Source organism: Aedes aegypti, chromosome 1 (assembly GCF_002204515.2).
Source record: "Aedes aegypti strain LVP_AGWG chromosome 1, AaegL5.0 Primary Assembly, whole genome shotgun sequence".
Taxonomy (NCBI): Eukaryota; Metazoa; Arthropoda; class Insecta; order Diptera; family Culicidae; genus Aedes; species Aedes aegypti.
Genome location: NC_035107.1, coordinates 285,813,125 through 285,838,612, shown reverse-complemented (window position 1 = coordinate 285,838,612; position 25,488 = coordinate 285,813,125). Strand labels below are relative to the sequence as shown.

General features: G+C 41.1%; 2 protein-coding genes across 3 annotated transcripts; one reads left to right on the top strand and one right to left on the bottom strand.

Annotated features, from left to right (window-relative positions):
* LOC5564006 (HSPB1-associated protein 1) lies at nucleotides 1-9,125 on the top strand. The gene is made up of 4 exons (XM_001648280.2): nucleotides 1-614; nucleotides 670-794; nucleotides 8,440-8,550; nucleotides 8,613-9,125. The coding sequence occupies exons 1-4, from the start codon at nucleotides 23-25 to the stop codon at nucleotides 8,970-8,972; spliced, it is 1,188 nt and encodes a 395-aa protein (XP_001648330.1). The 5' UTR covers nucleotides 1-22; the 3' UTR covers nucleotides 8,973-9,125.
* LOC23687923 (presenilin homolog) lies at nucleotides 9,011-25,292 on the bottom strand. 2 transcript variants are annotated; one of them, XM_021838069.1, is made up of 7 exons: nucleotides 24,707-25,292; nucleotides 23,724-24,411; nucleotides 23,560-23,658; nucleotides 23,236-23,499; nucleotides 9,807-9,998; nucleotides 9,632-9,744; nucleotides 9,011-9,568 (listed from the first exon to the last, which is right to left on the bottom strand). In XM_021838069.1, exons 1-7 carry the CDS (start codon nucleotides 24,866-24,868, stop codon nucleotides 9,413-9,415), a joined length of 1,674 nt encoding a protein of 557 aa, XP_021693761.1. In that variant the 5' UTR covers nucleotides 24,869-25,292; the 3' UTR covers nucleotides 9,011-9,412. The 2 variants fall into 2 exon arrangements, with proteins under 2 accessions (XP_021693761.1, XP_011493212.2); XM_011494910.2 differs by having other exon boundaries at nucleotides 23,290-23,499; nucleotides 24,707-25,290.
* Nucleotides 25,293-25,488: the final 196 nt, after the last annotated feature.

Here is a 25,488-nt window from a genome sequence, read left to right as displayed (position 1 = left end):
ACAAACAGTAGTTGCACCGAAAATGGACCCTTCCACGATAAAGGACGTAGTTTTGAATGTTCGGGAACCGGTTGTCCTGAAGGATGTGGAAATTCCTTGGTTTTGCTTCGATCAAACGCTTCCGGAGTGGTTAAACCTTTTGGATCAGTCGAACGACGATGGAAACGGGTTTCTACTGGATTGCGGCTCCCGGCGGAGCGGTAGATCGCCGCAATGGGAACGATTACGCGGGCAGGTTCGAAAGAGTATGACGGATTTCTATAAGGAATCCACTGCGGACAATGATGAGTATTTCCGAGAAAACTGGGCCTCCTACAGCTACCGGTACATCAACGAGCTGCCTGAAGAGTGCCGCAAGGGGATTACGTTCGACTGCTTCGGCTTTCCGGATATCGCCGAAGACATTTCGTTTTGGATAGGGTCTCGAGGGGCGCACACTCCCTGCCATTACGACACGTACGGTTGTAACATAGTGGTACAGGTGCACGGTCGGAAGCGGTGGTTGTTGTTTCCTCCGGAAGCGAAACTCAAACCAACCAGGGTTCCGTATGAGGAGTCCAGCGTGTACAGCGAGGAGAATTTCTACAGTCCGGAAGCGTACTCGAAGGTGATCGGTAAGAGCGGAATCACTCAGCTTAATGAATTTTAGTTTAACAAATCTACTTCCAGGGGTTGAGAATGAAGCGTTCCATGTGGATCTGGAACCGGGTATGGCGTTGATCGTCCCGCCAAAGTGGTGGCATTACGTTGAAACGCTGGAGTTTTCGCTGAACTTCAACACGTGGATTCAGTTGGTAAGTAAACGGGGCAGTATTTCATCAATAGTTGGTAAGGCAGATATTTGAAAGATCCATTCTACTGGGGGAAGATGTACCAGAAAAGAGTAAGCAGCATCAGAAGTAGATCAAGTACCAAGCGATGTACATCAACCAGTGAAGCATTCTCCGCATTCAGATTCATACAGTCAACTAAGAATGGATGGACCTCTTTGACATGTACACTAAACTATTGTCATCGTTAGTTAATCAGGTGAATCATTTAAATTCAAATTCCTTTCCTGAAAAGCATTTCCTCAAACGGTTCCTCCTCGAAGTGTTCTTAAGATACTTTTGGGCACTGTCGGAAAGCTAGAGTCCTGAAACCAGACCCGTTTTCTGGCTGGAATGCCTTGCTCTGTACTGTACAACGCCGTTCCTTTGGTCGAAGCAGAGCACGCTCAGCTGTAGCAGTTGGGTATCATCTTTCCTATGGAATAGTCCGAACCGCACAAGTATCCTCTTCAAAAGTCGGAAGACAACGACGCACAGAAGAAGAAGCTAGTAAATCTAGCATACATAACTACGGCGAGCTTTCGCACCGTTACATAACAGTTCGCAGTGCAACAAATGGCAGATCTACAAGGGAGAGAACTGGATGACGCAGCGAAAATTCTCTCATGCGGAGTCTCTACGTTCCAGTTTATGAAAATCTCTTGAACTTTCTCCTGCCACGACACCCACGTGACTTCACGTTCGAAGAAGTAGTGAAGAAACTGAAATCTGTTTTCGGACACCACCAGTCCCAGTTCAGTCAACGGTACGATTGCCTCAGGATTGTGAAAACGAAGAAGACGATCACGTTACTTACGCTGGCATCGCCAACCGCCAGTGTGAGGACTTCGAACTGAACAAGCTCACTATCGACCAATTCAAGGGATTAATTTTCGTTTGCGGTCTAGAATCATCAAGAGATGCAGACGTCAGGACAAGATTACTATCGAAGCTTGAAGCAGACACGGCGGCAACGGTAAATCTCGAGAATCTAGTCACCGAATGCCCGAGGCTGTCGAATCTCAACACGACACAGCTCTGGTGGAGAAGAAGCAATCACCTTCGTCGGTCCAGGCAGTTCGGCAACCAAAGCAGCCAAAATCTTCTGGTTCAACATTCAAGCGAGAAGACCTCGAGCACTATGCTGGCAATGTGGAGCCATGCATTTCGTCAAAGAATATCCATTTTTTTTCTCTCTTTATTAACGAGATTTTTAGCCCTGGGCTAGTTCATCTCGGGACCAACGGCTTTACTTCCCTTCCGAAGGAAGTCGTCACTGAATTTTTTAATGACTATCTTGGGAATGGGATTCGATCCCAGGTCCTCGGCGTGAGAGGCGTGTGTTCTAACCACTACACCAGGTCCGTCCCCCAAAAGAATGTCCATTTTCAAGCTATCAATGCAAGCAATGCAGCAAGACCGACTACAAGGAAGGCTATTGTGGATGCTTCACCAAGATAGCCAGGCCATCCGGATCCTCAGTGAATATCGACCATCAAAAGAAGAGAAAAGGCAACATCAAGATGATTAGATATCAAAAAACAGAAAACGATATGTGCCTAGGTAGGGTAAGGGATCTAATTTTCGACCCAGTGCTAATTTTCGACCCATTGATAGAACAAAAGCTATTTAAACTACTATGTGAAATTTTCAAACATTTTCAAATCACTGGAATATGCCATTGCTGTTATACCTGTCATGATCCATTAAAAATTTCATCTATATAACGGAGTTTAAATCCTAAATTGATAATTCCTGATTTCCCTGTGTCTGAATCAGTCCTTTTTTCTTCCATCGATGAAAAATCGCCACATATTGAAAAGGCTTAAATCAGTATAAAGACTGATCAAAGTGATGCTTAATCGATAAAGTTTGATGAAGACAGATAAAATTTAAGCATATTGTATTTAATTTTGTGCATTTATAAGCGAAAATAAATTTTACTACGCGTTTGAAATTGTCCGAAAATTGAAACACCAGGTTTCAATTTTACACCGGTCGAAAAAGCATGCTATGATTTCAGCAGGTGATGTGTTTCAGTTTTCGACCCTTCATCAAAAATAAACATCGTTCATAATGGTGGTTGTTCTTTCGTGGAGTTGAATTTCTTGCTACAACGGTTTTTAACCAAAACGGTAAGAAATATACTCATCTTGCTTCAATTTAAACAAAATTATATGAATTAACATATTATAGCGCCCAGAAAAGTACAGACAAGTACAGTACCGACCACAATGGAGGAGGAGGCGGAATTTGAGGTGTGAATATTCGGCAATCAGCGACGGGAATGGCTAGTGAAACGTGACTCAAAGTTGGAGCATGTCGAAGGGTTTCTTGATACTGCTGAAAGGCCCAGCTACTTTAAAGACACTCATCCAGGTGAATTGATAGAGCATGATAAATAAAATCGCGATATTCTTAGAAAAGAGCGGAAGAGCAAAAAATACAATTACAAATTACAAAAAAATTCTCAGAAAAATCTATCATCACAATCCAGATATCGAGTGTAATGCAATGATAGATTTTCTTGAACATTGCTTAAATTTTGAGCAAAAAAACAGGTATTGTAAAGCTTTGTAAAACATGATGGTTACTTTCCTCCTAAATTATGATATCGTAGTCTACAACTTAATCACGCAATTCCACAAACTAATAGACTAATTACGAAACGTATTACATTCAACATCTTCAAAGGATGTGAAAGGGATACAAAACCAAAAATTTAAGGTATTCAGGAGTCTTTTTTAGATCTATCAGATAATACCTTTTGAATCGATTATCATAAAGTTCGTTAATGAAATGGGAAGCATACACTGTTTCCATTGGGATGTAATTCTAAAAAGAGAAATAATCGAAGAATATTCAATAATAAATTGATAATTTTCGCTCATATATTAATGTCCAAAACTTGCCACGTGCCCTTTACGCTCTCGAAAAAAAAATCTCGCGGAACATTACTAAAGGACCTATCTAACATTGGGAGGCTCTCTTTGTTTATTTTCTCTTTCATTAATAACTGAGTCACATTAACCTCTTCTGTTGCGTTTTTTGTATGAAACGCTAGTCAAGGCAATTGACTTTCGATCTATGGTGAAAAACTTCCCAAAATCTTTAGTATTCCACTGTTATAATCGAAAGAGAACGAGAGAGGAGAGAATCTCTCATTTGTACATAGGTCCTTTAGTAATGTTCCGCGAGAAATCATTCCCATCAGATAAGCACAAACTTGATTTAAATTCATTAATATAGTGTGTTCGATTATAATATTTGATTTGGAAATTGTCTTAGCGTTTCTACCACACATTCTTATCAGTCACCTTTACGATCACTGCTCATGTTTGTCTGCCTAACACAATGCTGCTTCAAGTCAACACTGTGGGGCTGAGCAAGAACGATTTATCACTTCATGCGATGAGAGCACAAAAGGCTATACATCAGACAGCAAGAGATACGATTCGATCTATCGTGCGGGACGGCAAAATTTGTCTTTTATGTGTTATTTATTTGAAACTTAGATTAAGCAAACATTAAATAGTTTAAGAATAAAAGTTATATACAGTGCATGCAACAAATAAGTGTCTATCAATAAACTTAAAGGTCTAAAATCTATGTGCTAAGTGTTTAAAATGATTGATTGAGTGCTGAAAGAACCGTAAATGTTTTGTGTACAAAAATTGCTCCGCTGACCTCCCTGGCTATTCGAACATGGTCCTTCGAACCGGATTGGTGCGTCGATAAGTATTCGCCCAACCAGAATATCTTCAGTTTACGCAAATATCCCAGCAAAGACGCCGTTGGATAGCATCAAAAGAGTTGAATGGGGAAAACAACAGGCATGGCGAATGTGGCACCTAATTGCATGCAGTAATAAATAACAATACAAGGCATATTCCATGCCTCACTAAGGTGAGTGTGGTTCCATTCTCTTACGATTTGATGAAATTTTCTACCGGATCGTTTTATTTTGCACATGTTCTGATTTACCATCGCATTACTGGCCATCGATGAAGTGGATGCTGATTCAAGAATCTTTCAACCGAAGTTTTGGATGTCGGTCGATGAACTCGATGACCGGTCAATGAACTCATATCATTCAACGTTAGACAACTGGAGAAGTTGCCATATCGAACCATCAGCTTCACGGCGTGCATCGGCAGAGAAATCATTTGTCACTGAGTCCGACCAACCCAAATTACTAATAAGCAACCTGAAAGCGGAAGTGATCAAGAGCTATTTCAAATAATACAAGGCAATAAATTGCCTGTTACCAGGTAATTGCGATTCCATATCTGTTATCCTGTGTTGCGTGGTCTACGCGGATCCTTTGGTTTTAGATTCTTCCATCGCTATGTCGGCGGCCGACCGGAAGCTGCGCGGTTTAAAGAACCGAAAACGCAGCATCGTTTCATCATTTGCTGGCATCAAAACGTACGTTACCGGTTATCAAGCTGAGAGAGATAAATGTGAAGTCCCAGTCCGTTTGGAAAATTTAGTTGCCCTGTGGAACGAGTTCAACGAAGTGCAGACTGAACTGGAAACACTAGAGGAATCCGAAGAATCGCTCGATGGTTATTTAAAAGAGCGAACCGAATTTGAGCGGGCTTATTATCGCATCAAGGGTACACTTTTGATGCTCAATCAACCGTCGCCCGAAACTCAAATCGTCGCTGCACGTCAAGAAGGGTTGAATCAGTCGAACGTCAAGCTACCGGATATAAAGCTACCGGTATTTAGCGGAGAATTTGAAAGCTGGATGAATTTCCATGACTTGTTCATTTCTCTTGTACACTCTTCGACAAATTTGTCGACGATTCAAAAATTTTATTACTTGCGATCCTCATTATCAGGCGAAGCACTTAAACTGATCCAAACCATACCGATCAGTAATGAGCAGTACTCGGTTGCGTGGAATTTGCTAGTATCTCACTTCCAAAACCCAAGACGGTTAAAACGTTCTTACGTACAGTCCTTGTTCGACTTTCCAAGCATGAACAGAGAGGCTGCGCCAGAACTGCACGCTCTCTTAGAAAAATTCCAAACGAATGTGAAGATCCTCAAGCAGTTGGGGGAAAACACAGACCACTGGGATGTATTGCTCATATATCTTCTAAGCTCACGATTAGATGCAGTTACCAGGCGTGACTGGGAAGAATATTCCGAAACGCACAACGCTACGAAGTTCCAGCAGCTAATTGAATTCTTAGAGCATCGAGTTAATGTTCTTGAAACCATTGCCAGCAATTCAGCAAATTTGCCTCCTGTTGCAAAGAAGAACAATCTTCCACGTTCAAGCAGTTACGGTGCAGTCCAACAAGCGTTTCGGCCATGTCCAGCGTGTTCAAATCAACATTTGCTGTATCTGTGCGACATATTTTCGGGCATGACTATCGATGAAAAAGAAAACTTAGTAAGAAACAATCACCTATGCCGAAACTGTCTGAGATGGGGACACTTGGCGAGGAACTGTGTGTCTGAAAGCAGTTGTCGTAAATGCAGTGGACGTCACCATACGCAACTATGTATCACAGAATCAGAAGCAAACAACCAATCAGCTTCAGCAAGTGGCATTGACAGACAAGAAGAATCCACAGCATACAGTGGGATTACGAGCTGCACATCTCGAACCATAACGAACAGCTCAGTGCTGTTAGCAACGGCAAATATCATCCTGGTGGACGAAAGTGGCCACGAACATCATGCAAGAGCACTGCTTGACTCAGGCAGTGAATGCAGTTTTGTAACGGAATCTTTAGCTCAACGAATGCACGTTCGACGTTATTCTGCAAATTTATCGATAGTTGGAATCGGACAATCATCGACGAGGGTACAATGCAAGATTCGATCAACAGTGAAATCTCGAATAACTGATTACAACACCACAATTGAAGCATGCATTCTCCCCAGAGTTACAGTAGAGCTTCCATCCAAATCCATTGATGTTTCAGGTTGGCCAATTCCAACTGGAATTCCTTTGGCAGACCCTGAATTTTATCAGTCTAGACCAATCGGTGTGGTGCTCGGAGCTGAAGTATTTTTCAACATCTTCAATGTTGCCGGACGTATTCCATTAGGAGATTCACTTCCAACACTGATTAATTCAGCATTCGGCTGGGTTATGAGCGGTACTGCTGGGACACAAGGACACGTATCTTCATCTGCCGTGTGCAACCTGGCTGTAATGGCAAACAACGGGCGCTTCTCACAAGCACGTCACTCGCAATCTAGAGCAGGAAGCAAATCTGGTCGTTCACAGTATGCCACTCACAATCAACAACCTCAGAAATCACGAGTTTTCCGTTCTTCAACTTTATGTTGTGCTCAACCACAATTTCGACGAAACGACCGTTGTTATCCTGCAGACATTATTCGTCATTCAGGCATGAACCGTCAGAGTAAACCAACATCAGTTTCTCAACAACGATAAAAAATCCAAGGCCCTTATAATTATGGGTCCAGGTAAGGACCTGTCCATTATTTTTCACTTATCAAAATTAGGCTACCGGTCTTATTCTATGTTACATGCTTATCTAATCAACGAGCTACACCAAACCAGCGAGGAATTCAAAGCACGAGCGGATTTACTACAGCTACTTCTCCAAATGCTGCTCCAGAACTTAAACGGAAACATCAGAAGATTCAGAAATGGTTATTTCTGCCGGGGGCAGGATGTTCGATTATAATATTTGATTTGGAAATTGTCTTAGCGTTTCTACCACACATTCTTATCAGTCACCTTTACGATCACTGCTCATGTTTGTCTGCCTAACACAATGCTGCTTCAAGTCAACACTGTGGGGCTGAGCAAGAACGATTTATCACTTCATGCGATGAGAGCACAAAAGGCTATACATCAGACAGCAAGAGATACGATTAGATCTATCGTGCGGGACGGCAAAATTTGTCTTTTATGTGTTATTTATTTGAAACTTAGATTAAGCAAACATTAAATAGTTTAAGAATAAAAGTTATATACAGTGCATGCAACAAATAAGTGTCTATCAATAAACTTAAAGGTCTAAAATCTATGTGCTAAGTGTTTAAAATGATTGATTGAGTGCTGAAAGAACCGTAAATGTTTTGTGTACAAAAATTGCTCCGCTGAGCTCCCTGGCTATTCGAACATAGTGTTTTCCTTATACAATATACCGATTATTTTGTATCAATTGGTACAGGTCGAAAATTAGCACATGCATGGGTCGAAAAATAAAACAATGGGTCGAAAAATAGTACAAAAAGATAATGTAATTAATCTATAAAAATACATAAAATACAACGAAATATCATCAGATAGAAGTTATGCATGAACAAATAATATGTTTTGTTATTCGACTGCCAAATTTGAATATTAGTTGATGTTTTTTTGCAGGCTTTTTAGGAGTTTTATACTCATATGCTGGTTTCATGGGTCGAAATATAGTGCTTTTACCCTACTTGTACTTGTAATACAAATGAACTTGTGATTGAAGGGGCATCGATCGTTGATTCAAAAATTAGAATCCGAATGTTATGTTGAGTATTAACTCTTAATTGATTGTAGCGCTAACCGTTCGAAAACTGTAAATTTGATTCAGTAAACCGAAGTATCAGTGTAGAACTATATCAGACTCATTGATTTTAAAATTTCTTTCAGGAAAGTGATCCAGAAGAGCAAATTTCTGAATGCTTAACGCGTCTTATCATACAGGACTACTCTAAAGGCTTAAATCTACACAATCTGAATCACTTGCTGAATCCAAACGAGGTATGATCTGAATCTCTAGCTAGGTTGACTTGACCTGAAATCTTACTGCCTTCATCATTCAGATGTCTTCCATCGCTTCCACGCCACCGGACGAACTCCAGTCAACCCTAGGCTACCTATTAAACCAACGACTACCCGAGAAGCGTTCACGTACAAATCGACATCCCTCAAACTACCTCCCGATGTCCGAACTGCAGCGACTCCTATCCACCCACAAAGACCACATCATCCCGGTTCAGAAGCTCCAAAACCACGAGTTTTTCCAACTGATGAAACTGAACAGTCAACGATACGATCCCTCCCGGAACCGCTCCAGTGACGACGAAGAGGACAACCGACGGGCCACCAATGCCATCAACCGGACGTGCAATCCGCAGCTGATAGACCTGCTGAAAAGTTCCCTCGGCGAGTCTTCAAGCTAGGTCCTAGATCTATCGATCGAACAGTGAAACGATGATACTTCAATCATTAGAATTTTATTGTTTCAAATGGGTTTCCCTCCTGAAGCGCGCGAATGATGATGATGACGATGAATTGTACAAAAAACAGTTCTACTGGAGCTGATTTAAAATCGATTGAAATGTGTTTGTTCTTGCTATAGATTAATATGTTGTCTTCGCTTACGGTACTACAGTTACAATAATATGAGAGTTCCTTTTTTTTCTGTATAGTCACATGTTTTCCCTCGGTTGGACACTTTGTTTCGCTTAAGTAGAAATTAGAGTAGTGCTGTTACAGAAGCAGGAATATTATCGGTAAGATAAGCAGTAAAAACCAAACAGACCCCCATCGGATCGGAAGCCACCACCCGGGGTCTTCCCGGGGAGGTTCCGATCCCCGATGCCGGAAGGGGCGGTGACAACTAAATGAACACCTGCTCGGAGGCGAGCGCTTCGGTGAACGGTTTCACGATGACGCTGGTCACGAAGCAGAATATCAGTCCGAAGAAGATTGAGATCGGCAGCGCCGGCAGGGCCTTCCGGAAGATGGCCAACAGGAGCAGAGTCAGGCAGAGACCCTACGACAAGCATAAGACATTATAAACTGATTCATGGAGGTGGAACTACCGTTGAATACTTACCACCAAAATGGCCACGAAGCAGGCGATCGTCGTGTTCCAGTCGCCATAGCTAGACGCCTTGCCGACCAACACCGAGTAGAAGATGAAATCGCCCAGTCCGAGCTTGATGCCACCTGTAACAGAAGCCGGAATGATTTACCACAAAATATTCCACAGATATAGAATTTCAACGTACGTTCTTCGGCTTGCTCGTACAGGGGAACTTGCTGGGAGTCACCGGTCGCCCTGGGGTCGCGATCTGCCGTCACCGTGCGGTATTCCGGCCGGTTCGGATTGCCAGCGATGTTGGCTTGGACTTCGATCTGTCGTCGGGCCACCCGCTGTTCGGCACTGTTGTTCCACTCTTGCGTGAAGCCGCCGGATTGATCTGTTGGGAAGAAATAGGTGAGATCATAGTCTTGTGTTAGAGTTGCGGTTCATAATCCGCGTAGACATCATTGGATTAAATGGAAAATCTCTTAACTACCTGTATTTACCCTTATAAACCCTTATAAAATACAAGAAATTCAGGCAAAGCCATCGGGATCATTTTATTTGGTTAAAGGCATACACATTATGAACCGTTTTCGTATAAAAGATCCAAACCTATAACGTCTCTAATAATTAGCTGTACCTGGTAAGAATTGGTTCCAAAACGTTACATGTTCTAGCTACTCAAATTGAGAAATTTTGCGCCATTCAGATGTTTGTCGTAGTGCTGCTTTCATCTTTCGGCCACCTCAAAGCACGTCCTCATTATACACCTGCATATCCGACTATCGCCACGAAGCCTTCGCAATTCTCCTGGTTCCACAACACTGGGGGTTGTGGAGCTATTGCTGCAGCATTAGATAGTTTTTTAGACAGCGTCATTGATGGTTACTTTTGTAATACTTCAGCAGTCCTCAAGTATGCTTCGATGGTAACATCGGATTGTTTCAATTGCGTTAGATTGTACAGAGACGGGCGTCGGTACCATACATTGTTAAAGACGGATAGTTTTAGGCGCAGTTTTATCATCACCAGACAGAAGTCGGAGTCAATGTTAGCGCCACGGTAGGTCCTGACGGCAGTTATGTCGGAGAAATGCCGCCTGTGGTGCTCTCCGGATGTATCGATACAGAAGGCTGTACTGGAAATATGAGCTACCTATTACCCTGGTATAGGCTAAATCATCGAGGAACGACACAAAAGAGTACATACATCCCGAGCAGATCAATTGGACTCCGGGAGATTTGGCGGGGGTTCATCAGAGGGCTCTGTTGAATATCTACAAAAAAAAACACATATCTGCAAGTAGCCCAGAACAAGCGCTTTGTACCGCTTTCATATTGCCTTAGCCCTCTAGAGTGCCAACCGGCACATCAGGACGGATGCCAGTAAAATTCTGATTATCTGATTCAGTATACCAGGTCACAGCGCAGAAGAACGAACAGGACACGGATTTCGGATTGGATACGTCGACTAACAGTTGAGGGCTGGCAGTGTACTCTACTGTTAGCTAAGTAAGGAAAAGTGACACCAACTTGAAACGGCGAATAGGACTACAAGGAGACTGCCTCCGTCCTGCTAAAATCTTGGCAGGCCTTCGTGTACGTTCGAAATTCGTCACCAACTTCGGTGAGAAATAGGCTCATATGTAACATTGATCACTCCCGCCGATCCGTCTCTGAACACACCCCCATGAAGGATTATGTCAACCCTAGCATGGCCTCCCTGCTTGCATAGACAACCATGGGATTACGAGAGGCGACTACATACAGCAAGTGGACCCCGAAGGGAGGACCCAATCGAATGGAGCAAATAATCGATTTAGATGGAGAATCTAATGGAGGGAACGAAGACGTGATAATATTCACAAGGAGCGGAAATAGCACAACCGCAGCAGCAGAAGAAATAATAATATCAACATCGGCTGCAGCGCACTCCATTGACTTACTGCCCAAATTAATTAATGACTTGATCGACAAAAATGCCATTCTAGCTTCCGATGTAAAATCGCACATCGATGAAATGGCCAAAACATTTCCGCGTCACATGACCATACAAGCAAACCAATAATGGCAAACAACTTAGCCAATGCATTGCGGGACATCAACAGCTGGCTAGCTGGCGCATGCTAGGCAATAAAAAAGTATGGAAGCATGACTGGACCGAATATGACGCTAAACAGCGTTCACGCCGTACACAAGAAAAGAAGGCCAGAAGGAGGAAACAACGCCAGAAATCAAAACAACCGAAACATCAACAACTGCAACAATAACAGCAGCAACAACAACCGAAGTATCAGCAACATCAACGACAACAACCACAATATCAACAAAAGTACTACTAACAACAACACAGAAATCACCTCAACGCACATGAATTCTGTGCGTGCAAATTCGTCATTACTACTGGACAAAGAACTTTTGGCAGCGGCACGTGTACAATTTTCTCAGCCGCCAATGAAAGACAATGGACCGAAATTTATAAATTTCCAAAAAGGAGAAACCATGAACCCTTATCGCCCTGAAAAACCTGCCAGGCTTGAAAACCCTCCACTCTTTGACCCCATGCGTCCACCTATAGTCAGACTCACGGAAGAATCTGCAGCTGGGGACCAACGCTTCCTGAAAGCACGTCTACGGGACCCGAAAATCATGGAAATAGTGCGGACCTATCTTTCATTCTTGCATGACCAGACCCCTTCAACATGTATTCGTGGACTTACCAAAACTAGCGCATCTTTGACATTAGCTGCAGAAGGACTACCAGCGGACACTAATCTCTTGCGCGAAATTTTCTTGGACGTCCACGAAGAACTCGGAATTTCGCGAAGCGACGCCGTAGAAGACTTGAAGTCGTACCGGGCATTCTTATTCAGCGAGCGCATACAGCGACTGCAGCTTACCAGGGAGAGTGCAAATAAATTTTACTCAACCGGCTTACAAAAAAAACGAAAATAAAGTCCTTGGAAGCAGACATCACTGACGTCTGCACAACATCCACGCTTCACACGCTACCTGACGCACATAGTAATGTAAGTATTACTAATAATCCAAAAATTTCTTCGTCTTCTCAACAGAATGCGACTGAAATTTTGGTATATTGCCAAAATTTAAATCGCATGAAAAGCTCAGCCAAAATGAAGGAAATCCAGCAAAAACTTTTATCTTCTTCTTTCAATGTAATTCTTGAACTGAAACCAGCTGGGACAAAAGCGTAAGAAGCGAAGACATTTTTGAAAACAGTTTTAATGTATTTCGACACGACTGAAATGTTCAAAACTGTAATAAGAAGTCTGGTGGTGGAGTCCTCATAGCCATCAATGCAGACTTTACTTCTGAAGAAATTGAAACCTTCAAACACAAATAATTCGAAAATATTTGGGCAAAAGCTTTAATTAATGGAGAAACGCATAGTTTTTTATCCGTGTATTTTCCACCTGAACACGCTAAGAAACATTCTTTTGAATTATTCTTCAAAATTGTCGAAACTTTTTTTTTAAATATGGAACCTGAAATAAGAAGTGTATACCACCTACTCCGAAGAAGACCGCGACCGCAATTTCTTTTCTTTTTTCTCAAAAAATTCTAATAGTATATCTATTGAAAAACTATCACAACATGAAATCTTATCGGCACTAAAAAACTTGGAAGCATCAAAGGGAGCAGGATCGGATGACATTGCACCCGTGTTCTTCAAAAATCTCTCAGAAGAACTTACCCTTCCCTTAGAACGCCTTTTCAACATGTCTCTAAATAATGGAAAATTCCCAGAAGCTTGGAAATCCTCGTATTTGGTGCCTGTTTTCAAATCAGGTACAAAATCTGACATACGGAACTATCGCGGAATTGCTATTATCTCTTGTATCCCCAAACCTTTCGAATCTCTCGTGAACGACAAAATTTTCCAGCAAGTAAAAAACCAAATTACTTTTGGGCAGCATGGCTTTTTTTTAAGGCCGCTCAATATCTTCCAATCTGCTAGAATTTGGTATCTTTCATTCTCAACGCAATGGACAATGGGGCAAGTACGTAGAAGCCCTCTACACTGACTTCAGTAAGGCATATGACCGAATCGACATACCATTATTAATCTTCAAATTGCAAAAAATAGGAATGGAGCCAGGACTGTTGGATCCAGTCACACCCGCTCGGATAAAATAACGAGGGATACACCAGGAGAACAGGAAGATACAAAAAGCAGAGCCAATGAGTGCGTCAGCGAGCAGAATGGCGCACCGTGAAGAGTCTTCACTGAAGACCAAAAGTAGATGAATGCAGCACGTAAGGAGAGGAGAGGAAAATAAAGGAACCGAAGAAGAAATAAAAGCGACGGTCACCTCGTGTGAGGTTCAAGAGCGATGCTCTTGTCATTGAAGCAAGCGACAAGACAACCTACGCGACGATTTTTACGAGAGTGAGGGAGCATCCAGAGCTGAAGGAGCTAGGTGAGAACCAAGCGCACCCAGAAATAAGAGATACTCTTTGAACTCAAAAAAAAAAAACTCGTGATCAAGAGTTCGGCCTGCCGGGAGCTCGTCGCGATGTTGCTGGGCAACGAGGCAAGTGTGAGAGCCTTATCCCAGGAGGAAGTGATCGAATGTAAAGAACTGGACGAGATCACAACAGAAGACGACGTGAAGGGTGCACCGTTGTCTCAAGGCCACCGAGCAATAAAGGCTCGGACAGGTCCGAACAGTGCAGAAAATGTGGTGAAAAAGGTCACGTTGACAGGAAATCTTCGTGTGTAGCTGACAGAAGCGTTGGCGAGAGCGTGTGACGCAATTATGATGAGAAAAATTTAAGCCAAGGAATCAGCGGCGTCCTGTGTACTGGTGGAACGACAGACTCAGCACCCTCCGTACAACCTGCTTAAAAGCCAGAAGACGCGTGCAGAGAGCTAGACCAGAAGCCTGCATATAAGACCTAAGGCTGTGTTTAGATTGTGATCCGAATTAGACAATCGAACCATATTCAGAGAGTTTAACAGTTCGTGAACCATAACAGTTTTAGCACATCGCAAGCAGAGATTCCCATATATGAATGTTAATATTCACTCTCTCGTTTGGTACGTGGCGAAAGAGCGACCAAGAGCAGCAACCCTTTAATTGTAAACAAGGCACAGAAAATAGAAAATATTCGCCTCCTGTTCTCGATCAGAATGAGGGCGATGACATACAGCAGGAGTAGAGAAGGGATAAAAGGAGAGAAGAGAAAAGAGTCAAAGCTCTCTCAATGCAAACTATATGGAAAACGCGCTTACCTGGTATACTGAAGGCGAAGCAAAGAGGTTCAAAGAGTTCTGTGGAGATTATTTGCTGCTTCGACGCGCAAGAACGCTAGTGAACGCTAGAGGAATATGATATGACTGCGCTCGTTTTGGGCGTAAATGGAGCACGGATCAGAACGTTTGCTAGTAAGTTAAATCCACAAATAGGAAAATTTATAATTAAATGAATTAACTTTTGTAACTTATCATTATTACAACTGATTTATTGATAAACTGTTAATCAGTATTATCAGTATCAGTATCAGTATAAGTATCTCTGATACTGGCATATTTCAACACTTAGATTTTTCAACAATTTTATTACAATAATGAATAATTATAATTCGTCAATCATATATTCCTTATTTCTATTTGTCTTGTTTCCTGTATATATTTTCCTCATAAATCGAGATAAAAAGATGTCGAAGAATATGATCAGTTGATCATGTGAGCTCAGGCTTTGATCTAAACGTTCAACAGTTTGAACATTTACTCTTGTATAATTTTCAGAGTACTCTTGGCTTTATGTGACTCCATTTTGCTGATTTGAAGAGCAGATTGTTCACTGTCAGATGATTTGACAGCAAATAAACAGAAATACAGAATGATAATACTGACATCTAAATTCGAAAAAACATTCAGGTGGATTTTCATCGAAAATTGAAATTCAAGGTAAAAGCAATATTCTTCGTCCCAACCTCACCTATTTAAAATAATCTATCCAGCCCAATGTGAAACAAAACCAAAACAACGGCATTATGGGTTCCGGGCAATTTGATGGGATAAACCTTAAGTAACTGTTTGTAAAACGCCTCTAAAAACAGGAAATCTGCCAAGAATTCTTGATTACATTTCAATATCAAGCACCAGTTCAATAAAATTTTGTGAAATACCGTCAAACGGGGTAACATTTCGACATGTAACCGAATTGTCGTTTCGTTCAGCATTGAGTTGAATTATTATAAATTATTCTGCCATTTATTGACCTTATGTATACAACAGAAGATTTTGGCGAGGGTTAGGGTATTGTTTCTATTTTGGTTGGTTTGCTAGAGATGAATATCATATTACACGTTGGATTGTATAAAATTAATGTTGAAAAACGTTCCTCGTACCACATAAACGGTAGAATTATATCATTCGAGGCATTTGCTATCAATTACATAACTTAGTAGTGTACAAGTTGACAATATAAAAGTTTTGATAATTTGATGCTTATACACTATAAACATTCAAAAACTTTTTTGACTACCCTTGTAGGGTAACTTGCAACATCAATTTAGATTTAAATTTTTGGATATTTCTTGCCGTTTGTCATCGAAAACACATGAAAAGACAAAATTGAACATATATTTGGTCAGTAACATTAAGATTTTTGTACCTCAATCAATTCAATACACGTTTTGTACTAAATATTAGAAAATTTACATGAATCGCATTATTATTAGAATCAGTTTAATTTTCTTCTTGTAAATAAGGAATAATTTTGAAAATCTGTATAAAAATTCACTTTCAAATCTGCCATTCGGAACTTTCTGCATGAAATATGATCCATTTATGTCAAAACACTAAAACGGTCTCTTTTTAAGATGACTGTCTTAAAAAGACATATGTGATACGCTTTGATTTAAATATGTATAAAAAATAAGTTATGTGAAGTATAAACTAAAATACCATTGTGTTTGTAGAAAAGTTGCATTAAAGCATTTCAATGACTTTCCAATAACTGTCAAGACTTATGATATGCTAGATTTTCCTTGTCTGGACACCCTGTGCAATGCCAATGGAGTTTTCAATCGAATTGGTTTAATACTCATAATTGAATCAATAATATTTTGATTTCTGAGAGTAAAGTACCTTTTTCTGATTATTGCCATGCTTTCACTGAAGAATATTACTAAATGATCATAATAATAAAGTAGGTTAAGTTTTAAATAGTGTATTTCAGATAGCATCGTGTGTTGCGTGTTACCCCACATTAGGGGTAGCATTCAAAATGCATATTTTTCCTCTCTCCTGATCCCAGAAAGCCAAATACTGATGAAACTAATACAGTGTGGTATTCTTTACATGGCGATTAGGGTACCAGATGGTTTTTGACTCATCTGAATTCTCAATTTTTTCATCCATATAGCTTTGAAGTTGAAAATTGTTTCAAGTTACCCCGTTTGACGGTATCTAGAAATTCTATGCAACACTATGGCTTACGTAAAACAAACTTGCTCCTTGTGGATCACTTTGTCAATGCGGTATAGAAAAAATCGACAAGACATGTTTGATAAAACCTCACTTCGTACAGACAGAAGGCGAGGATGTGAAAGAGGAGCGTACGCGTTGAAGGTCGCTCCATGCATGTTGTATGAAAATCGCGCTTACCTGGCATACTGAAGCGATGCGAAGAGGCATGGAAAGCGTGGTCAAGCGTGAAACCAGTTCGTGTGGTGCTTCGACGCGCGAAAACGCTTGAAGATGATTTGAACTATTATTGGCAGCACTAATATTGCGCTTGAATTTCGAACTGATGAAAACAGTTGGGAGTAAACTAAATTAAAAAACACAATAAAAGTTCTTTTTTATGTTTGAAAAATAATGTGTGCTTTGTAATACTGAACTGATCTTAAATATTGTACAATAAAATTCCTCAACTCAAAATTATCACTCGGCCATTCCGTAGAAAAAAAAAACTACTATGTACATGACTAATAAATAAGAGAGTCGATTTGTCATCAATCATTAGAGCCATAGCTTTAGGTTATTACCCGTTCGGAAAATCAATATTTACTTAACGATCAACGCTCCGTCATCGTAATCATCGTCATCATTGAAACTTCAAAAGTAGTTTTTCTGTTCAAAACTAAGCATTATTCTATGAAAATGTGTTCACTGTGTTTCGGTTGGAGAACAGAATGCAGTGAACACATTTTCTTGTAGATTTTCTTGATTTTGAACGAAATAACTGCTTTTGAAAATTCCGGAATCAATGACGGATCCTGCCCCCTTAAAAATGAACTGCAATTAGAGCCATTCGTGATCTTGTTCATAATATCGATAATTCAAGTTTAGAAAGGATTCCCATAAATAAAACAATTACAGTACCGTAAAACGGGGTAACTTTGATAATGCGGATAACTTTGATAGTGCGAGGCCCACAATATATTAAACGAAATAACGAAGTTTCTGTTAATCAGTTAGGCAAAACGAATGCAAAAGTAAAGCATATTAGTATGAAACTTCATGTCAAAGCTATTTTCGTTGGAATGAAGTGCATTTGAGGATTTATATGCAAATATTGAAAAATTGTTAGATTTTAGCATTTTTGCAACGCTTACAAACAATCTGTTCTACGATCACGATTTGATGAAGTTATAATGAGTTCGTCACTTATCCTTGACAGCCTAGTTACAGTAGAACAAGAATTCGGCCTCAAATCTCTTAGCGAAACCCATTTATACAAACTGGGACCATTTTTATAATCTAAGTCATAAATTTCCATATATCGTTATACGCCTAGAGGTATGCAACGCCCTACAAATGTTCCGTAATTCGTTCAATTTTGTTCGATTTATACCTCATTATCAAAGTTACCCCAAAGCAGAAACCCGACTTTCGATTATATGAAAAAAAACATATCCATTCAGAATAAACCTTTTGGCAATCTATCAAGTTCAATCGATAGCTAGGATGTCAGTACTTGTTTTAAAAATATAAATTGCAATTCTTGAAAGCAGCATATATAAATATTGGAGTTTTCTTCGAAAAAACTATCAAAGTTACCCCGTTTTACGGTACTCTTAGAAAAGGTATGCAATTAAAATACTATTTCATTCCATATATACAAAAAGTCGAATTCTTATCTAGCATGAGCCCTAGATACTTAACTTCATCTGACCAATTTATTGGAACTCCTCTCATTGTGACATGTCTACTTGAAGGTTTCAAATAAAGAGCTTTTGGTTTATGTGGGAATATTATTAGTTGAATTTTGGAAGCATTAGGAGAAATCTTCTATTTTTGCAAGTATGAAGAAAAAATATCCAAACTTTTTTGCAGTCGACTACAGATGACACGCAGACTTCGTCCTTTGGCGGAGAGGCCTGTGTCATCCGCAAACAAGGATTTTTGACATCCCTGAGGTAACTTAGGTAATTCAGATGTGAAAATATTGTATTATATTGGTCCCAAAATGCTGCCTTGAGGAACACCAGCTCTTACAGGAAGTCTTTTAGGCCTGGAGTTTTGACAATTAACCTAAAGTGTACGATTTGACAGATAGCTTTGAATTATTCTAACAATGTATGTTGGAAAATTAAAGTTTTTTAATTTTACGATCAAACGTTCATGCCAAACACTGTCGAATGCTTTTTCTGTGTCTAGAATAGCAAGACCAGTAGAATAGCCTAGATTTGTTGGAACGAATCAAATGTGTTACACGTAAAAGTTAATGAGTGGTCGAATGTCCATGGCGGAATCCAAACTTTTCTTTGGCAAAAATTGAATTTTCGTTGATGTGAGCCATCATTCTGTTCAAAATGACCTTTCCAAAATTTTACTCATGGAGGAAAGCAAACTGATTGGACGATAGCTAGATGCTTTTGCAGGATTTTTGTCTGGTTTTAAAATTGGTACAACCTTAGCATTTTTCCATTTGTCAGGAAAATATGCTAATTGAAAACATTTGTTAAATATATCAACTAAAAATGATAAGCTACTTTCAGGAAGTTTCTTGATGAGGATGTAGAAAATTCCATCATCACCAGGAGTTCTCATATTTTTGAATTTTTTAATAATAGTTCTCACTTCTTCCAACTCAGTATCCCAAGAATTTTCGAAAACGTTCTCTTGATTGAGAATATTTTCGAAGTCCTGAGTAACTTGATTTTCTGTTGGACTAGTAAGTCCTAAATTAAAATTGTGCGCACTATCAAACTGCATAGCAAGTTTTTGAGCTTTTTCGCAATTAGTTAGTAGTAATTTGTTTTCCGGTATTGCCTTCTGAGGTTTTATTTTTTTGTTTCAAAATTTTAGATAATTTCCACTTAGAGCCAGGGTTCAATTGAGAAATTTTATTTTCAAAATTTTTGTTTCTCTATTGAGAAAAACGTTTCTTGATTTCTTTCTGCAAATCCTGCCATATAATTTTCATAGCAGTATCGCGAGTGCGTTGAAATTGCCTTCTCCTCACGTGTTTTAGGACGGATCAAGAGTTTAAGATCATCCTCTATAATGACGTATTCAAATTTTACTTCACATTTTGGAACTGCAATGCTCCTGGTTTCAACAATGGAATTTGTTAAAGTTTCAAGAGCATTGTTAATATCAAGTTTTGTTTGTTAAGACATGTTAACATCAAGATTAGACTCAATATACGTTTCATATATATATTCCAGTCGGCTTGATAGCTATCCACAACCAGTACCATACATGTTTTGAATTATTTTTGTTCTCTTGAATTTATTAATTTAACTTTTTAGTAGTTATTTTGATAATATGTGATAGTGATTCAAATATAAAAACTATGTCACGAAAATCTTAATTAACTATTCATTGGTTATTTAATTAATGTAGTCAATCGTGTATTCAATCAACTGTTATATGTTTTTCTAATTTTAATGTTGTATATACTCTGAATGATAGCCTATGATTGCTATTTCTGCTAGTTTCATGCAGGATGTATCGGCCCTACATTGTAATTTCTAGCGGACAGGACTGCCGAATAATGACGAAAAATAACTTGCTTCGTGATTTGAACGGTTTTCTTGCACGTCATCTAGAACCAATGCTCCCGCTTGATGAAATGATTTTTACCCACTTGCTATACATTCTACAGAGTCGCCTTTACAGGCGCCAGTTGATGGAGATGGACATGGGAAAAGAGAAAAAACCGAATGAAGCAGCCATGCGCGCTCTCTCTGGTTGCAGGCAGCATGCTGTTGCTGAAGCACAAAATCAATGAAAACACGGAGCGCATTGAAACTCTTTCGAAACCTCTCCCAGTATGCCATATCATTTTGAACTCTTCTCTTCTCTTTTCGCCAACACTTCACTTCACTTCTCTTCTCCTTCAGAGTGTCATCAGCCTGAGAGTGTGTTAGCGAAAGTGGTGACACACAAAATCGGCACCAAACAGTGGGTGGTACATGTCTGTCTTGTTTTCTTTCGTGGTTTGTTATTATGACTCATTTGTCAAGGATCGTTAAGATTTCCAAAGCCTGACGCAAGGTGACCTACAGGATGGTAAATCGAGAGTCTAACGCCGAGCTGATAACGGTTGCGAAAAGATTGAAGCTGAGCATAACTCCCGGTCCAGATGGTATCCCTAACGCAGCGCTAAGGGTAGCAATCTTGGCGTTCCCAGATATATTTACTCCCAGACAGATGGAAGGTTCAGAAGTTGACGTTGCTGCCAAAACCGGGAAAACCGCCAGGAGATCCTTAGGTTTATTCTACGTGTGGCGTAAGGTAAACATTGTCGGTCTCGTATAGCGAGGTGACAATTCTCGCATAACTTATGATCTCGCCCTAAAAGCCATTGGTAACCATGTGTGTAGCTCATTGTTTTTGAGCATGTGAATGGATTTATACGTTGTTTAACAACTTTATGATGAAGAAAGGATCATTATCTACCTGCCAGTGATGTTGGTTTGGATGCTTATTCATTCACTTGCTAAGAAACAATGAGCTACACACATGGTTACCAATGGCTTTTAGGGCGTTATCTCAGAGTATGCGAGAATTCTCGACTCGAGTGAAGTAGCTCTCCATAGGGGCCTTCGTTAGCCGAGTGGTTAGAGTCCGCCATGCTGAAGGTGTCTGGGTTCAATTCCCGGTCGGTCCAGGATCTTTTCATAAAGAAAATTTCCTTGACTTCCCTGGGCATAGAGTATCATCGTGCATCATCGAATGCGATAATGGCAACTTTGGCAAAGAAAGCTCTCAGTTAATAACTGTGGAACATAAGAACACTAAGCTGAGAAGCCGGCTCTGTCCCAGTAGGGACGTGAATGCCAAGAAGAAGAAGAAGCTCTCCATTTGATTTACACGGCGAATTACTTTACACGATGCAAGACCGACCATTCTCAAGCTTTTATTTTAAAACACCATCAGCATTTAGCACCTTCTGTGCTTTTTACTCGTTCCTCTCTCTTTCGCTATTTTCATGGATGCGCAACTCATTACGATACGAGATCCTGAAGAGTTCAACTCCTACCAACTGCTTGATTGTTATTGAGCATTTGAATTACATCTTTAAACTTCCCTCGAAGTGAGGATTTGCTTTTATCGACCGCAGAAATGACGGAAACATCTACTACCGCTATATAGTACCATTCAAATGCTCGTCGAAGTGCTTCTTCCACTTAACGATCACCAAAAGTTCTTGAATCAAGATGCTCTCTTCTCAGTTCTGCACATTTTTAGCTTGTTCTCCTTATGAGTCTGCACTTTTGGGCTTATTCTACTAGTGGCGTGAAGTGAGAAATCTCGGTCTCGTATAGCGAGATAACTCTACTCGAGTGGGATGAAGTGATTCTACATTTGATTTATACGGCGAGTTACTTCATTATAGTCGAGTATTGTCACTTTGCTTTACAGGACCGAGATATCTCATCTCACGCTACTCGTATAATAAGCCGAAAGATGCTACTGTTCGAATTCATGCACATTTCAGCTTACAGAAATAAGCCTTTGCAAGATGCATTTAGCTTTTGGTTAAACTTATGCGTTTCTTGATGCTTCACTTATTCCAGACGGTGCTTTTTATCTCGGAATAGGCAGGGTTCGCTAACTCCCTCCGCTTTAACCTGTGTCGTCCCACGTTTTGCCGAGTACCATGCTGCAGCATTGCAGACTGCGCTACATTGTTCTCTTTTAAAACCTTCTGAAACTCCTCGTCGAATCGAGCGTATCTTGAGCTTCGTTTTAAGTATTTAACAGCATCATAAACGGATGATTTAACTGTCCTCCAGCAGTTCTCATCAGGCTTGTAATCGAGCTTACTTTCATTTGTAAGACAACTCTACCTCAAGGTTCTGCTGCATAGGGGAAACATACGTCCAACTCGATGCGCCGGGAAAATTCAAACTCGTATTTGCCAACAAGAAGGCTATGTTGTGACAAGCGATTCGCAGTTTTCGCCTGAAAACGGAATCAGTCGTCACGAAATGCGCTGATTCCGCAAGTCTTCCGAATCGCTTTCGAAAACTGTAGTTAGGGACTCTGGGATTCGAACAGGCTTTGCAGATGGATAATTGCAGCCTCAGTTATAAATATTCAATTACCCACCACCACCATCTAGTTTAGTTTGAACCTAGTTGAACCCACCACCACACCGGCTAGATTAGGAAGCAAATAAAAACGGATAAGCAGCGTACCATGCTCGGCACCACGCGAACCGGACTTTACCCGATACGTAACCAGTGGCGTACCTTCAGCGTTGCTCGTCGGCGAAGTGGCCGGATGCGTCCCCCCGGCCGCAGTGGCTGTTGTCACGTGCACCGGCGAGGCCGTTGCACCGTATCCACCGAGACCGACCCCTGCGGCACCACTGACTCCACCGGTTCCGATGGTACGGTCCCGGGTTAGCGCCTCCTCACTTGGATCCGAGTGCGTTCCCATGTACGAGTACATGATGGTTGCTGAGGAATTGGGAAATAGTGAGGATCGTTATATGAGGATATAAGTCGGAAGGAGCTTACAAGAGTAGATCAACGCCGGGAAGATCTGCTCGTTCCTTTCGTGAGCCGTCTCCACCAGGATCCGGAGGGGTCCTTTGGGCGTTAGAACTGCTATTAAATCTGCAAAGATATGACAAGAATTAGGATCCGTGGACAATTCCTGATCAAGCTAGAAAGTAACCGACCCCAAATGGAAATCACAGCCAGCACCACCCAGGTGGTCCACTCGGGCAAGTACTTGATGAAGACCAGCGCCATCAGGGCGGCAATAAATATCAGATAGCCCTGCTGGAGCCGGAGCGGTCCCTGCCAGTGGATCGAGATCATCCCGACCACGCCGAAGTTCCACATCAGCAGCAGCGCCGTCGGGTAGTCGAACGGAATGTTGTACGCCCGGAGGACCTCCTCCAGGTACAGGTAGCTGAACAGGAACAGCAACATCAGCGAGGACATGATCAGCCAGCCGTGGATGATCTTGTAGCAACGTTTCTTGTAAAGCACGATCAGCAGTATTGTCATGATTACGATCACAGTCATCAGGATCATCGAGTTGGCCAGGGCGTTCCAGATCTTCGTTCCGGTGTCGTCCGAAAGCTCGTGGAATGGCGTGTAGACCAGGTACACATCTTTGGTGGAGTAAAAGTTGATGGAGCTGATCGTGGCCACCACGACGACCATGCAAAGCGTCACCGGGACGAACAGTTTTATAACGTGCTGAGCACCATACTTGAGTCCTTCCTCTTCCTCCTCGCGTTGGCGCGCGGCCGCAGCTGATCCGGATGGGCCGTCTCCTGGCGGCCGCGGAGGATTTGCGCCTTGACTACTTCGACTGCTCGGATCTCGTATTGTTACGTTGGGGACGGAGTCATTTGTCTGGAAATCCGAACAAGATTAGCAAAATTTGACCCTAAATATGGTGTGTCTCAAACGATTATTAACGAAAAAATGACCATCAATTCTGCCCCTTTCATTCGAAAGATATATCCATATATAAAACATAAAAATCTTCAAATCACTGGTAAATAGATTACCTATAACTTTAATATCCCTTGATGAAACATTTAAAATTCACGAAGAGTATATGATATATAGTATATGATATGAGCTATGATACCATATCTTTCGAATTATTGATGCAGAATTTATGGTATTTTTTTGTTCCACTTACCCCATAGGACGGATGCGTCCCGGGACCTTCCTGAGGCATCCTTTGCCAGCGCTTCCTCGAAGAGCCACGACCATCGGCCGAATCTCCCCCGGGGCCCACACCGGAACCCAAACCGCTCCCACTGCCCGCCGTCGGTTGGTCGATGTTTATGTGGCCATCCATCCGGTCGCTCCTTTCCTTCGGTCTGGTCCGTTTCTTGATCCGATCCCAACTTTGATGATCCACAGCTTGGGCTATGAATCACTCTCTCTCTCTCCCTCTGTACACCACCCTCCCCTAAAGGCCAAATCTCTGCCAGGAGCTGTTTAGTTTTCTGCTAGAATCTTACCTTCCCGGCAAGCTCATTCAAGCACTACACTGATTTCCGCTACGGGATACTGTAAATTCATCACAAAACCCGAGAATTTCCCAAAAAATCCAAACAAAAGCGAAGAAAATTATTTCGTTTCGCTACTAAGTTTCACTCTACTTTTATGCTACTTCAGGTGAAAACAACAAAGCACTCACCACCCGACTGACAGCATCCAGCATAAAGGCCGGTTTGCTACTGACAAGAAAAGGAATCGCCTATCTCGATGCGTGGAAAATTTCTCCCAAGAAATGGTCAAGAAAATCACTTTTTTCTGATCGCAGTACGCAGTTGAGAAGAAGTGTCACTTCAAAGGGGGCTCTCTGTAGGAAATTTCTTGACCCTTTCAGTCAAGGAATTTCTTTACTTTTCTTGAGCGAAACAGCATACTTAGCTTAAACGTCAAACTCGGTCACTCACCTTCAGTAAAGCG